The 16,352-nt window shown below is 32.8% G+C and overlaps 2 protein-coding genes across 2 annotated transcripts; one reads left to right on the forward strand and one right to left on the reverse strand.

The window, feature by feature from the left end:
- The first annotated feature begins 945 nt into the window (after positions 1 to 945).
- Positions 946 to 4,512, forward strand: LOC106648866. Its single transcript, XM_014366004.2, has 10 exons — positions 946 to 1,026; positions 1,419 to 1,741; positions 2,162 to 2,281; positions 2,343 to 2,516; positions 2,594 to 2,822; positions 2,898 to 3,045; positions 3,107 to 3,344; positions 3,456 to 3,705; positions 3,802 to 4,005; positions 4,088 to 4,512. The coding sequence occupies exons 1-10, from the start codon at positions 963 to 965 to the stop codon at positions 4,366 to 4,368; spliced, it is 2,031 nt and encodes a 676-aa protein (XP_014221490.1). The 5' UTR covers positions 946 to 962; the 3' UTR covers positions 4,369 to 4,512.
- A 129-nt stretch (positions 4,513 to 4,641) lies between these two features.
- Positions 4,642 to 6,867, reverse strand: LOC106648865. Its single transcript, XM_014366003.2, has 3 exons — positions 5,356 to 6,867; positions 5,161 to 5,283; positions 4,642 to 5,091 (listed from the first exon to the last, which is right to left on the reverse strand). The coding sequence occupies exons 1-3, from the start codon at positions 6,730 to 6,732 to the stop codon at positions 4,963 to 4,965; spliced, it is 1,629 nt and encodes a 542-aa protein (XP_014221489.1). The 5' UTR covers positions 6,733 to 6,867; the 3' UTR covers positions 4,642 to 4,962.
- Positions 6,868 to 16,352: the final 9,485 nt, after the last annotated feature.

Consider the following 16,352-nt stretch of genomic DNA (forward strand, 5'->3'; position numbering starts at 1 on the left):
TCGAAAGAGGGTTTGACTCAGATTTATCCATCTATCGATCTGACTAAGTTGCAAAATTTATTTATTTGCATGCGTGCATCCAAGAATCTGTTAGCCTTTGAATGACGTAAAATATTTTTACATTAAATTTTAGTTCATTTCTTCTGAATATGACTAAGGTCTAGTTTTCCTCAATTTCAAAATTACTAGGGTACTCGGAATAAAAATGTTAAATATACGACAATTGGCGACAATATATGATACACACATGTCAAACGAGAGTCAGAATACAAATAAAAGTTCATATTAAAAATATGAATCAAAAGACACAGTAGTGGGTACAAAAATGCGTTGCTTAGCTCAATATATTTTTATCACATTATGATCGAATGAGTAGAAAATTTTCATTCGAAATGTTGTTATTTTTGTATGAACTGGATGAAAATGTACTCTACTTATTTTTTGTGGCAATATACTTTTATCATAATAAATTCTGTGTGCCTTGAAGATCGCACGTACGAGATAAGGAGATATAGGGTTTATCTACATTAACAATCGCTCAACAAGACTAATCACTTGATCATTGTTCGATATAAAAGTATTACCGTTTTTTATAGAAATTAATAGCTTTTATCGAAATAATTAGAATGTATTGAAAATTTTGTGACCTAGATTATTGTAGCCCATTGAAGTGAATAGTCAGTTTAAATACACTTTATCAAAAAGTGCATAATTTAAAAAAGTTTCAAAATTTGATAACATTGCTTCGATGTAGTGAGCTGAAGGTACATTCAAACATAGTTTAGAGAATTTATATAAATTATACATATTAATGAAAGTTTAGTTAACTTACAAGCTAACGATAATAAAGAAGATCGATATCGCAATCGAAAAAAACATATTAACGTATCGAGGTTTCTGATTGACTCGCTCATTGGAATTGTAATCGATAAGCTAACTCTCAGTGTTACTGTTTGCGCGGAATGGAGCTGTTCGTTTTCGTACTTGCGTGCTTCGTCACGCTTGTATCAGTCAATGGAAGTTCAGGTAAGGGTTAATTTTTACTTTTATAAAATAAAAATTTCGTTTCGAAAAAAATTGTTTATTATTATAAACTACAAATTCCTATCTTCATTGTAAAACAATTAATCTGCTTAGGTTTCTAGTTTTCATATCAAAGTTTACCACTCCTAAGTAGATAGTATTTTCTTTGGTAGTAGTCAAAATTTATTTTAAAAATACTTAATATCATGCGATATGAAAATCTAAATAAAGATTTAAAAAGTGATAGTACAAAAAGAAAGTGTCATAAAAAATAACTAAGCTAAAGCTCATTACATCATCACTCACATCTATGAAAAATAAAAACCGATCACTTTTGACCTCGTATTTAATTTTATATTTTTTTATTATTTTTTATTTTATTCAATTTTTTTCAGTTCAACGTACTAGGTATTACGGAATCGGTGATACCGCAACTATAGGAGAGTATCATGGCGTACGAGACGATTATGATAGTCCAATATCTAAGTGTGAACTACGTCCAAATGGCGAAAAAGATTACTTAACATTGTATTCGAAAAATAGCAATGACGACAAGTATTATGATAAATTTGCACTTGATTATTATGAAAAGTGCAAAGTTTCTATATATTATTTGAATAAAAATGATACTGGGCTGTGGTCAATAAAAGTACTGCAGGAGTTCAAAAATGGAACAGAAAAAGAATTCATTGAAAATTATGAATTGTTTGTAAAAAACGTAAGAATAAATATTTTATACTTTACATTAGTTATATACCGTAAAATTGTTGTGATTAATTAAGATATTTACGTAAAATATTCAAGTTTATCTAAAAATTAAAAAGTTACTATAGGTATGGTGAAACACAATTTTTATACGAAAGAAAAAAAAGTAATGTTCTCACACAAATGAATGGATTTCGTAATTTTTTTTTATCTCACAAAAAGACTACTTACCCTCCAAAACATGGGTTCGTTTCAAAAAAATTTTCGTGGTCTAATCAACCAAAAATACGGGTATGATGCACCTTTTTCGAGTAAGGAGTGTCCACAAAAGTCGAATCAATGTTTCGGGGATCAAGTGGTCTCCTTGTTGGATTTTTATTATACGTTATTCTAATTAAATCCTTATCTCATCAATCTGTAAAATGGTGTTTAGGTATATGACGAGAAACCTTCCGTTCCAGATAGAAGTGTTGTAGTTTTTCCTGAGAGAGATTTGACAATTAAATTTAAAGATAATTTGAAAGAGGAAAAATGCAAACTTTTAAATCCGAAGGTAATAATGGTTGAGATAAGATGTGACAGTTATTTAATTTTTTTTCTTATTTTATCAACAGGGATTTTTAGCAGAAGATGCTCAAAAATTAGATTCTGGTTGCGGTTTTAAAATAAAAGTAACAGACGATTCTGCAGGAACTTGGACTTTAATTGCAGATATAAATAAGACTGTCAGTTATTACTCTCACAAGAGTGTTTATGTTCAGAATATGGAAAATATGAAAGTCAAAGAAGTAAGTGCTCATTGTTTCCATCGTAACAATTACTAAATATTTAGTTGAAAAAATGATTAGCTATAATTTTTACACAGATGAATTATACTTTGAGAAATGGTAAAACCGAAGCAATCGATGTAGGACCTGAAAATGTCAAATTTTGCATTTTCGAAGGTCCTCAAGGCGAAAAATATCCAATCAAATTTGGTAGATGCCATTATCAATTGGACGTTACAAAACTTCATGAAGGTACCTGGAAAATATATTACGCTCTTCAAGGATTGGAAAGTCTTGTGGAACAAGTAGTAAATGTACACGTATACGGTAAAAACGAAAAGTAACGATTAATAAGTCAATTTCAAAGTCCCATTGATTTACATGAACTTCCTCATTTTGAAGATCCCGTCAATTTAAAAAACGAAGTAATTTATAATGCAGATAATAGTATCAGTTTGTTGTGCCAAGTGAGTAATTTACCGGCGTTCTGTTACTTTATTACGCCCAATCGAACGATTATTCACATGACACCTGGAATTGGCGATGAAAAGTAAGTCTACAAATTTTTAATTCAATTTATGGACGTAAATAACTTTTTATACATTCAACAGGTACGAATATTATGGAAACGGTTCCAGCAGATACAATGATTTAGGATCAAAGTATGATTGCGGCATTAAAATTTTACAACCTAATCCTACTTACGATTACGGTTCATGGAAGTGTATGACTGAAATGGATGGTCGTATAACTGGAACTATTTTAAAGGTGCAGGGAAAAAAGACAAATTTTACAAACACAGCTGTTTCAGCAGAGAGCGTCAAAGCTAAAATAGGTACTTCGTATAAGGTAAGTTACATAGTATCAGAAAACACTGTAAAACTTAATCCAATAGATTATTACTTTGCAATAGATACATTTTTCACATTGTTTGTACCTAAAAAAATTTTCTTTTTTTAGTTAAAATGCGAGGCTAATGAAGTTTTAGATTATTGCTGGTTCCGTAGCCCTAATGGGTCGTATCATTCAGTTATTAAAGGGGAAAAAGTAAAATTACCCGCTTTAAAATATGTCGGTCTAGGTCTGGAACTAGGAGATTGCTCAGCTGAAGTGCCAGTAGCAAATGAATCAGATAATGGTCAATGGTCATGTCACGTGGGTATCGCAAATAGAGATGAGGTCGTTCGTACTTTTGACGTTGTTGTTTCTGGTACGTTTTAAATTTTAATTATCTATCATCATTAATTTTGAAATTTACTTAATTTATGCTTCTTAAAATAATGAATGAATACTTTAATTTTTTTAGAAACCGAGCTTGATGCTGAATCTTATTTCGTAAAAATTGAAAAGAAGAGTAAAACTGAACTACTTTGTAAACAGTTACCCACTTCAAACAAAGTCATTGATTCTTGCCGTTGGGTTAGTCCCAGAGGTCGAGGAATCAACAGTGATTTCATAGGAAGATACAAAGTTGAACACAACATTTCATACTGCAAGTTAACCATCGATGGTAAGTGCAATTAATTGCAATTAATTTTGTGGATAAAAAGATGAAGTATTTCATGAATAATTTAATGTTTAAAATTTATCAGTGATCAACTTAGTGGAAGATGTAGGAGTCTGGTCATGTTATACCCGATACGCAAACGTGAACGACAATAAAGAAGAACTAGTTGAAGAAGGAAGGTCTCAGATTATGGTTTATTATCAAAGTAGCTTTTCATCGTCGAAATTAATTGCAATCAATAGCAGTATATCTGTACTCACAGCTGTGTGTGTATCTGTCCTGATTTATTATCTTTGGAAGAAAAAACGCGCTTTGCGCCAAGAGCAAGATACTGTAATGCTCACAAAGCCAGCGAAATTTCCGTAGGTGAATAATATTTCATTTATTATAAAAAGTACTCAATGATTAGAAACACCATGATATTTTACTTTGTTGATAAAAATAAATAGTTTTTATAAATCGAATAGAACTATAAAAAGCTATAGATCTTTCATAACGATTCTTTATTATATTGTATATTTGCATTTTTTCAATAAAAAGCAATAAGATCAAATATTTCATACTTTATATTATTTGTCATCAACACCGTAGCACTTATTATATTTGATTAAGTAAATAATAATCAGGTAAAAATTAATTCGTTCAGCTTTTCTTTATTATGTATTTTTAATTTAATTCTCTCTGAGCATTTAAAGATTTTTTAATAATGAATTACGACGTAACACATTATACTTCAATTTTAAGTCGATATGAAAAAAATTATCAACACGAAGTGAAACATCTTCGCAGTCAAACTGGAGATTATACTCATATAAATTATATATATGTTAAAATTTCAATTGAGGCACTAAAACCTGTAGCACCACAAATCAAAAAATATACACTTTGTACAATACTTCAAAAATAGACTATTAACTGCATTTCATATTTGAATAAACATCGTTTTACACAATTATACTTTTATAATAATTCAGGATAATTAAATTCGATTGGATCCAATGTCAAAGAGTCATTTGAATTTGCTACTATCACATTTATGGGAGATATGAATTCTTCTACGTCACATGTTTCTGAAATAGTGTTAGCATCCTAGGAAAAGTTGAAATTAAAGTCATTTTGCGTGAATTTTTTCGGAAGTATGACGGTATGATATCTTACCCGTATTTCTATATTTTCTTCGAACGAAGTAAGCTGTTCATTTTGAGGTATATCTGCGCTTCGCAGTGGTAGATCAAATATATCTTCATTGAAACTCAATTCTCTGGATGAAAGACAATTTTCCTAGATTTTTCATAAAAATGAATTCAAAAACAAGTTTTATAATTATAAGCATAAACTCAAAAGCTTACTTACCTCCGCGTTCAAATTTGTATTCTTAGAGCAATGAGATCCAGTTTTATTTTTATTATATACTTTTCTCCAAAGATAAAAAAGATTTTCATCTGCAGGATTCCCCTCCCATTTATCAACATTTAACAAACATCTAAAAGTGCTTAATGTCAAAGGGTCAATCAATTTTTCTATTGATTTTAAAAGTGTATTTGATGATGATGAACGATGAATTCGTTCATCATCTTCTTTTTCGTCTTTTTGTAAACTGAGGTTTGTATTTTCAATTACAATATCGGATAAAGGGTAAAGTCCTGATTTTTGAAAACTTTCGCTCATTAACTCGTCCATACTAATATTATCAAATAATTCTTTTAATAAAAGAATAAAATCGATTGGTCTCACATAATCCATTTTATTTTCAATCTTGAAAATGTGAACTATTTTTTCCCAAAATTGTTCAATGAACTTGAACAAACCAATATCCAAAGGTTGTAAAAATTCCGTAGTATTATAAGGTAAAACAAATACAGTTATTTGTCGATTTTGAAAAAATTCTGTAAGAGGTTGAGTTAAAAATTGAACGTGAGAATCAAGGTATAAAATAACTGGAAATTGAGTATTATTTTTTACGAGCCAAGGATAAAAAATATCTTGTATATATTCTTTGAAAATTTCCGAATCTAGCCAAGCTCCATGACTTTGTCTAATGACCCAATTTTGAGGCGACTTTGTTAAATCATCCGTAGATTCAAAATCAAGAAGTATCATTGGTGGAACCATATGTCCAACAACGTTTCCTGCAATGAGCACTAAGCCTTTTCGCTCATAAATACGATTTATTTGAGAACTTTTTGGATTTAGAGGTAAAATAGTCTCACCAATATTAAACACTCGTGTTGGATCAATATCAGTAAGATTCATCACATGTAATTGATTTAAAATTCTATCAAACCACCTCATCAAAGTAATTTTGTTTGGTTCGCATTTTGACTTCACAGCACTTTTTTGCATTTTTTCTTTTAAATTTCCATGTCGGCGGTAAAAACATTCGCACCAATAATCACATGGTCTACCAGCATTGTAAATATTCTTTTTTGATAATTTTGCCAAAAGAGCAACACTATTTATTAAGTGGTCTTTTGTAACAGGTCGCTCCAAAGTAAACATATAATCAAACCATTTGATCAATTTTTTTTCATCTTCTTGAGATAAAAGAGGAGTAGATCCTGGCTTATGAATATCCAATGTAGAATATACTTTAATGTAAAGAGTTGATCTAGGGATTCTGTATTTTCTGCTAGCTTCATTTACTGATGCCCCTGCTTTAACGGCAGTGATAGCTTTTTCTAAATTTTCTTGGGTATATGAGACACGTATTCTTCTAGCTGATTTCACCATTTCAAATCTCAAATTCAAAAATTATTTTTTACATAGACATTGAAGTATAAAGTAATTTTCCGATATGTTAAAAAGAAAACATAGTTTTAAAAAATTGAATTTTATAAAATTATTTTACATCATTCAGCTTTCAAATTTAAAACACTTTTTTAATATTCAGTAAACACTTTACTTAAAAACTAAAATATTCTAAATTAAAAATCTTGAATTTTGTTACAGTACCACACGAAACTACTTATATACTCCTACAGTTTATTTTCGAAGTCATCGTTTTAATCTTTATAGTAGCTAATGTCACGACCCACATGCTTCTTGCACAATAAATGTAGCACTAATTTATGTCTTTCTCTTTCACTCACTTTCACAGAATACAACTCTTAAAAAATCTAAACTGCATGTGTGCATACGGAAAATCAGTGAGTAAAATAAGCTGAAACAAATCAGCTTTTCATTACTTAAAACAAGAATATTTTGTATGTGACGTGAACACGTACTAAACTCTGATAAAGAATCACAACAGAGAGAATGGAACTTCTTAGACTTGTTTGCTCGATGTTACGTAAAAACAGACCCCCACCGACAGCTCTCTTTTCCGCTGTAAGCTTTTATTCGTGATAATATATCAGAAATTTATATTAGATATATTTTGCGACAAAGTAAATGCTACAGACCAAAGCACGATTTCAGAAATTTACCTAATCTTTTAAAAATAACTGTCGATATTAAACAAAACACTTTTAAACTTAATTTGGACGTTATTATAAAATTTTATAACTAATAAGAACATGATATATTTTTTCATGTATCAAAATTCTTAGGAATCATTCAAATCTATAAAACGTATTTATTGCTTTACTTCACAAATTAAAAAAAATTAAAGTAAATATATTTGTGTCAACAGTGAATTTATGTAGTTATATTTATATGCTGGTTGATTTCAAATAACTGCATCTGTAATCCTACTTTATTTTTGATAATTATCGATCCAAGTAAAAGTATAAAGCCACTGTAAAAAATGTCACTTCCATATTATTTTCATGGCACTCTTTACAAAGCAATCATACATTTGCTTAATTTGTAAAAAAGTTTTGGAATTTAAAAGTCTTATTTTGTAACAACAGCCTATTATTTTAAATTGAAAGCAACTAAATATAAAATCGATACATTGGTAACTCAATTAATTTTAATTTATTATAATTGTATTCTGTCATTAAACTTTATTTCTGTACGGCATTTGCCTTTTATCTCCACTGCAGTTCAATGACATAAAATGAAAAGTACAATAACGAAAAAACGTGTAAAGTTAATTATTAAATTTTTGTAATTTATTGATTAATTGGTTTAACTCGTTTATATTTGAACTTGTTGAAGTAAATAAAACAGTGAATTCTAAGTAATTATTACTTCATTGTTTTAAGTCGCTTATATTTGTATTTTAAATCTTTATAAAATTCTTTAGTTTTTTAAAAAATTTTCTAAAGCACTAAAAACTGTAAGAATTTTAGTGTGTGAAGTACGCAACGCTATTATTTAAGATCGAGCTTTTTGGTATGGGGCCTTGTTTTTCCGTGAAAAATTGAAAAACATGATTATACCTTGATTTAAATACACTAGATTCACTCGTGGAAAAATTTCAACTCTTATACTAGCTCTCCAATATTCAAGTTGATAAATTTTACCTTACACGCGATTATGCTTACACATGCAGAAAAAAAATTGCCTTTGAACATTTATTAGAACGTTGTAATTCGTTGCCTTGCGCATGCAAAAGTCTAAAGAAACCGCTTCAGCTTACTCCCTAACTAACATCACCAACTTTGAATAACGTCAAATCACAATTTCAGAAATCTCCCTATGCAAAATTACTCAAAATTTTTTGAAAAGAAGTAGTAATTTAATATTGCTCATCAAAATGCGTAGAAAGCATTATAACTCAGATGACAAAGTATTTTCATAAGCAGCACGAAATAACTCATGGAGATTGGGCGATAAATGTAAAAGTGTACATAAATGTATGTGTGAGGATGAGTTTGCACACTTATACATAGATTCGAGAAACACACTGAACAGAGAGAAAACCGAGCTATATGCAGAAGCAAAGAGCAATTTATGCATAAGCGGATCATGCGGTGTGTGCGTTGCTTTAGCCAGACAAACTGGTGAAATAGTTTATTTACGCATGAAAGCTTACCTCGCGTATCAGGATACGCGCGAACAACCATATCGTTGGTGATGATTCACGCATACACATAGATGCATATGCATCGAACATTTTCACTCGAATACAATCGATTTCATTTTGAGAATTATGAGTTTGGAGTTTTTCGAACTATAACGATTAAGAAAATTCGAATATTTTGTTTCCCATGAATGCCGGTCAAAATTTTTTTTATTTTTATTGGAAAGCGGATTCCAAGGAATCAGATTATTATTATTATTTTTGTTTTTCATTGGTTTTACGTGTGCGTGTGAAAATATTGAGCTATTTACAAAATTTTAAAAAATTAGTTAAATTTTGAAACTGTGAATTATTATAGATGTGCTTCTGCGGAATGCTTTTTTCGATTAGACTAATGAGAAAATTAACAAAACAAATTTAACCGTATTCAAAATTTCGCAGATTTATTTATGTACGCGCGCTTACAATTATCCACGAAATACAACAGAGGCAAGGTCCTATGTGGTAGTGTCGTCACGTAGCAAAGCGAAAAGTCGATCGCGTAGCAGGAGCGAAGGCGTTATAGGTGTAGATATAGCAGGTTCATACATACGCCTCCGCAGTACCACTGATTTCCGTCGATCGTGCGAGCTGGAAGCTCGAAGCGCAAGCCCTCATAATCCGTCGTCGAGGAAATGAGTTTTGGCGACGGCATCGGCATGGCGAAGCACGAGCTAGCCCGAGGAATGCGATGGAACTCCCCGGAGAACTCATCCACCCACGGCCGGATTCGTCTTGGGGCTAAGAGAGCTCGAGCGAGCAAGAGAGCGAGAGAGAAGATTGCAATTCAAACTGACTAGATCGGATTGACAGGCCGGATGAAGAGAGTTTGTAATAGTAGCTCAGGGCGACATGAGCCTTAAAAGTACGTAGCTCAAAATGCAGCCTTGTAATGTCAAGTGATAACGATTGGGTCTTGTCAAATAATCAGTAAAATGTTTTGAGAATTTCGAGAAAAAAAATTTGGTGAACTCATTCGGACATGCACTAATACTTTTGGCTTGCACCTGTCCCAGTCCTAATGAGGGGCGCAGATTGATTTGAAATTATTGGGTTTCCTACATCCCCTAATAAGTATACAATATATATAACACAGTGTATCACACAGTAAAATACGTGATGTAGTACATGATCGTCTAGAGCACTTGATCAAATACACAGCTAAAGCAGAGCCAAGTTCATCAAACGCAAACAACACTCAAGAACTGTCTTTACCTACAACGTCATCTCTTGACTTCATAATTTTCATCAGATTGCATACTTCTCTGCACATATAGACCTCCTCTCTGGCAAGACAGGCGTAGCAATAGATATATAATATAAGTGCGCTTTCTCGTTACCCGATAACTGGAGCCCTTCAAAGAACTAAACAGTTTAGTCAAGCGTGTATTGCAGCTGATTTTCGAGACGATGCTAACACCTATTGTATGAGTTTAATTTGGATATCCAATAATGAACTTTGAAAAATAATTTAATTAGTTTGACTTGTCAAAAAAAGCTGTTCAAAAAAATCAGAGATTGACTAACACTCAGTGAATATAGCCACTTTTTAAAATACACTATAAAAAGCCCCTAAAAATATATTTATGTGGATGTTATTTAATTCTTAAAACGATAATGGATGAAAATGGGATACAGATTTTAATTTTCTCAAAAAGAAATTGAGTTTTCAAATATCAATACATTTGTTTCGCGTCTAATTTCTACTATCATAATTTTTCAGAATTCTGCAACATAACAAAAAAAGTTGAGTTCAGTAAAAATGTATTAACGTGGGTTTCACGGACACTTATAGCCTATTTACAATTCCAAATAAAATAGTGTAGCAAAAATCAATAAGTCTCAATTCAAATAATAAGTATATACACATAATTTTATTATGGTACATGCATTTTACATCAAATTGAGCGTCGACAATTTGCGGGCTTTTTCGATCGACATACTCCGCAAAGAAAAAAAATATATTACCATTCCTAGGATTATGCAAAATTCGCGACGAGAGTCATACCATAGAATCAAATTTTTCTGACAAATTCCATTTAGTAGCTGCGTGAAGATGACTCGATAGATTCTTTCTCGTCTGGCTTTTTAGCATAACGAAAACGAGGAATCGATGAGCTACCACATAAAAATGTCTCTGCTGGGTTCGACGTGACTACACAATGTATAGGACGTATATATAATAAACGACCGAGAAAAAGCTTGAAATGCCTGGGGTACAAGAAGGGAAAAAAGCGATTAGACGAGAAAAGGGTTGGAACCTCATAAAAGATGAAAAATCCGTTGCGGCAGAGAGAATTACTTTTTAAAAGAAAGAGAAATATTTCAATAAATACTGTAATTTAAAGTGTATATTTGAGAACATACAAGTACAATAATTATTAGTCAGATTAGTCGCCATTTAAACATGTATGAATTTTATACTGTCATTATTTATCTATTGATTTTTATTGGATGATTTTAATTATAAATAATGAAGACGAATTTATTTTTAGTAGTAAATAATTTCAAATATTTTCGTTCTAATAATTGTAGAAAACGATAGCTAATTAATTGTCATTATTATTTATTCACCTTCCTTTATATGATTGAATACAAAGACCTGCAAAGGACAAAATGGCCGTGCATAAGGTCCATTCAAGTTATATGTTGCATTTTTCTCGGCCATTTATATATTTTCGAAGACTATTAAGTCGAACGTCTAAGATTAAGCGGGCATGAGACTTTTATCAGCAAGTAACTTTTTCGTGATGCAAAGTTGTAAATCGTAACTCGAATTCAAGACCCATTAAGTCTAACGTTAAACTTTGCCTAGCATTTTTTTATTTAAGACGGACATTCATCTTGAAAAATCTTCATCTTCAAAACGTATGGATTTTCAATAAAAAAAGAAAGGTTAAAAATTTTGTTAAATCTATTCATTACATCTGTTTTATTTGAATTGTTTTATCGGTAAGAATTTTTGTTGTGTCTCGATGCATAACATTCTAACTTTGAAGAGTTGATGTATATATGACCTGAAAGCAAACTAAAAAAATTCTCTTTTTTTCATCTAGACGAAGCAATTAACCTGAGCGAGCTTTGGCATGCATCGAAAAGTTCACGCCCTTGGCTGTGCAGCTCGTAATATATACCGCATGCACCAGCACTATGCGTCGCGCGCGCGCATCTTTTATATTTATACCAAGTTTTCAAGAACATCGATCAATCACGCTGACACGATTGATCGCACGAGCGTATATGTATTGTATGAGCGAAACAGAGAGAAAGAAAGAAACGGGAGACGAAATGGGCATCGTGTGAACACCATGAGAATATTAAGCCTTGACCAGAACACGAAGGGTATATAATTATTACAGTCATTAGCCGTCTTCTTGCGCACGAATCACCTAATCTGAGGTCATCTTGTGCTTGCGCACCAGAGCCAGGGAGAATTTCGATATGCTACGTCTGATGAGCAAGCAGATGACAATAATTTCTCTAGGCCTTAGCTTCAAGCTAGTTTAACGAGATGCTTTTACATAAATTGAATGTAAGGCTTAATAGTATTCCAAGCTCCCCGTGTTTTATAGCTAATTTGATGATAACTGAACAATGATTGATAAAAACTGCATTATTCGTTTACATTTAAATTTTTTTAATTTTAACTTAATTTTTCGTCCAGGAATTTCTTAGTCTACAGTTCAGTCAAACTTGATTTGCACTTGACTGCCGTTCGATATCATGTAAAGATTGTAGAGTACGTTACTCAGTAACAGCAAAACTGCTACCAAGTAATTAATTTCGAGGTTTGAGGTCTAATTAAAGTTCATGTTTGCAACTTCAAAACAGCTGCACCTGTGATACATTGTTCGAATGAACATATCAATAATTCAATGCCATTAGCGAGAGGCATGAAGTAACCGTGGTATATCTGCCACAAACGGCTTTGAAATATGCATCGAGCTTTTGGAAGCAACAGATGCATGCGTCATTTCGATAATTCACGTACATCAGTCACGTGCTTATTATAAACGTAGATATACGAGTGCGTTATGTTGAATCTTGCGTCCGAGCTTTTTACATAAAAACGACATTTTTTATTACCAATAGCTATCTTTAAATGTTCAAGCATGCTTTATCACGCTTAGCTGTATATATTATAACGGAGAAATTTGAAACACAAGAAAAAACTGCAATTCTCGTTATGCGCACTCTCGTTATTCGAATGTTTCAATTACTTCAATATACACATTATAAAAAAAACGTACTTGTGCGTACAATTACATACTGCCCTCAAGTGAATCAAAATGACATAAAAACAAAGTTGATTTGAACATAAATAACTTTTTGCTAGCTGCGTTAATGCATGTCCAATGGTTTTTAGTCACGCGGTGTCGATAAGTGACTCGAACTGCATATACACACATTGGTGCATCGAAGATAAGACGCGCAATACCAGGACAACTATAGTGCCTTTTTGGTAATTAAGACTTTCGCATGGCCTGAGGCGTCCGCTTATCTCACAATATAGTCCAACGAGAAGCACGCATTCTCGGAAAGGATCAGTGGACCTCGAGTTCGATTTCATATGCATGCAATTTTCGAAATTCCACGAGTAATTGGTGATTTAATTACTCGGCATGATAAATATTTACGTAAAATGAAGACATGGGTGAAGTTTTAAGTAAAGTGCGCGAATAAAGTCAAAGGGACGAAAAAGGATGGTCTCGATAAAAATGTAAAATATTACGCTGGCGACTGGTGCGAGCATCTCGCTACCCACGTGAAATGCTGAACGGAGTAAAAATTAATATCGTTGACGTGCGCGTCAAGCGCGGGCATATTTAAAAGCGAGAACGTGTATACGCAAAGTACGCATAGGTATGCACAGTAGCCTGAGCTGCGTGCACCGAAGCGAACAGCAGCAGCAGTAAGAGCAGTGGCAACAGCGACTGCAGGCGTTATCGTATATCCGATTATACGCGAGCGCAGAGCCTGTGCGCTTATCCGCGCGCCGCGATGCAAAAAAGCCTCTCTGTGGCGGAGCCGCTCGAGCGCGATTTGATTTTCTCTTTGCGGACACGACGCTTTGAGTACGCATACGTACCAAAGCCGGCTGCGCATGCCGAGGAGCGATTGGCAAATAAAAACATCATTCCATCAAGGAGGTCTCAGACCGAACGTGCCAGATCACTTCTCGGCTACCACGATACCGATAAACCATTACTTAAAATTTTTAAGTACAAAGCGACGCATCTGCCGTGCGGCGTACTGCGGATGATTCTCGGGCAAGAGTTTTACATTTTAATCACTTCTGCGTATATAAATGAAACGTATATACACTTCTATAGAGTGAGTGACATTGATAACTGATTGAAATAAACGTGCTGTACATGGGATTTTAATTAATTTTTTATGAAAGACGTTGGGATTGGTCCTGAGCTTGAGTATGCAATAGCTTTAGCAAGTGTGCTCTTCATTGTATGAGAGTGAGTATATTTTATTAAGCGCAGTTGAAACAATAATTTTCAACATACCTTGTCAGTTATTTTCTTTAATTTGAGAAGAAAAATTTATTAAGAAGCAATGAATAAGAGTGTATCAACGAGTTTTATTTTCAATTGATTCGTTAATATTTAAAAAGAAAAGATCATCTAAAATTTTTAACTTTTGATTAATAAAAAAAACGAATGAATGCAGGTAGAGAAATGCTAGATACAGTATACACGGATTGAACAGACGGCTCGAGCATTTGTTGATTACTCGTCATCAATATAATAACAGCTTACGCTTATGCATATCGCAGACGTGAGAAGTTTATGGGTACCTGTACATGTACACTGTACAAGCACAAATATGTATACAATAATGTCGGCACGGATATAATAGAACAGCACAAGCTGGACCGAGCAAACATGCACAGACGGCTGTGCTCACGGCGATATGGCTGCAAAGTGCAAGGCCAAGCACCAGCAACTGCAAATACACACACGTACATATAGTGTATAGCGCATAGTAAACCGTACGTACGACACCCATCTAGAAGCAGAAAGATTTAGTCGATCGTATATGTATAAGTACGAGGTTTGGACAGCGTTAGCCGAAACTGCTCGCGTCCACGACGCTTCAAATAGCCTCCTTATACGCAGTTTCAAATACGTGATCTACCAATTCCGTTGTGGCACAGCTATACAGATAGCCTATTAAGTTATTAAATAGCCCATATAGTCCAGTAGTTCTCCGGGCGTAAAACTGCCTTCGCGTTTCGCTCATGCCATACCAGGGTACAACACACGTCGAGACGTGCCGTAGGCCACGCCGGAGTGATTTCACGTGCAGGCCAATGGTCTTATTGCAGTCTGTCTCGTGCGCGATAACCATCCATAATATACCATAGCTTTACAAGTGTATATGGTCCTCTCTCTCACACAACTGACAACACACATTGAAACACGCACACGCGCGCGCGAAAACGTCAAATAGAATATGATATTATTGAAAAAAAAGACCGATCAATTTTATTCAACTGAGAAAATGTTGTGTAAGCAACTGCGTGCGTCCAGTTTTTACAGATACATATTCCGTGTTATGTGCACTTATCATAGTATTTATATTGAACAAAATTCGAGGCGATGAAATTTTACGTATACACCGGTCAAATTTGAATAATCTATCAATCTTATTGGAAAGCACATCTTGATGAAACTGCAAATGCCCCATTTTTATCAGAGCTTCCGATTTGCATCAAAACTATAAGAAAGTTTATTTATGCTACACTACAAAAATGTTAAAATATCACTTGCTATTTTACTTATGCCACTTACTTTACGAAAAGGAAAATTCAGATTTTAACGGATACATTCATGTAGCATAATTTAGTTGCATTTTACCTTTGCGTACCATGTCAAAAATCATTCTATACGCATGAACTAAGTTAATATACAATTTTTAAACAAAAATTAGCTAACTTCATTCATCCACATTCCACGATCAATCGATCGAATCCATTAAAAAAATTTTTTTGCGATTCTTAAAAAATCAAAAAATTTAAGGAATGTTCTTAATTAACCAAGCACGAGAATTAATTGAAAAATATATTCATTGAATATTTAATGAATTCAGAAAACCTGAAAAAAAGTAACTGAACATCAAGACCATAATTCATAAGCTTTTGCTTCAAAACACCAATAATTAAATATACAATTACTATAAAATATTTTTCCACAATGTATTATGCATGTCGAAATCTTCAAATATAGTCCTAATACTTAATCATAAACTTCCAGCTTCTTTTGTCCAATATTGTTTTGGTTTTAGGAAAAATATACGTAAAAATCCTGGAAATCTCATGGAGTGAGCTTAAAAAAAAGTTAAAAACCTCATATTCGACGTATTTTTCAACGAAGAATACAATAGTGAC

Source organism: Trichogramma pretiosum, unplaced genomic scaffold, assembly GCF_000599845.2.
Source record: "Trichogramma pretiosum strain Unisexual culture from Peru unplaced genomic scaffold, Tpre_2.0 scaffold33, whole genome shotgun sequence".
Lineage (NCBI taxonomy): Eukaryota > Metazoa > Arthropoda > Insecta > Hymenoptera > Trichogrammatidae > Trichogramma > Trichogramma pretiosum.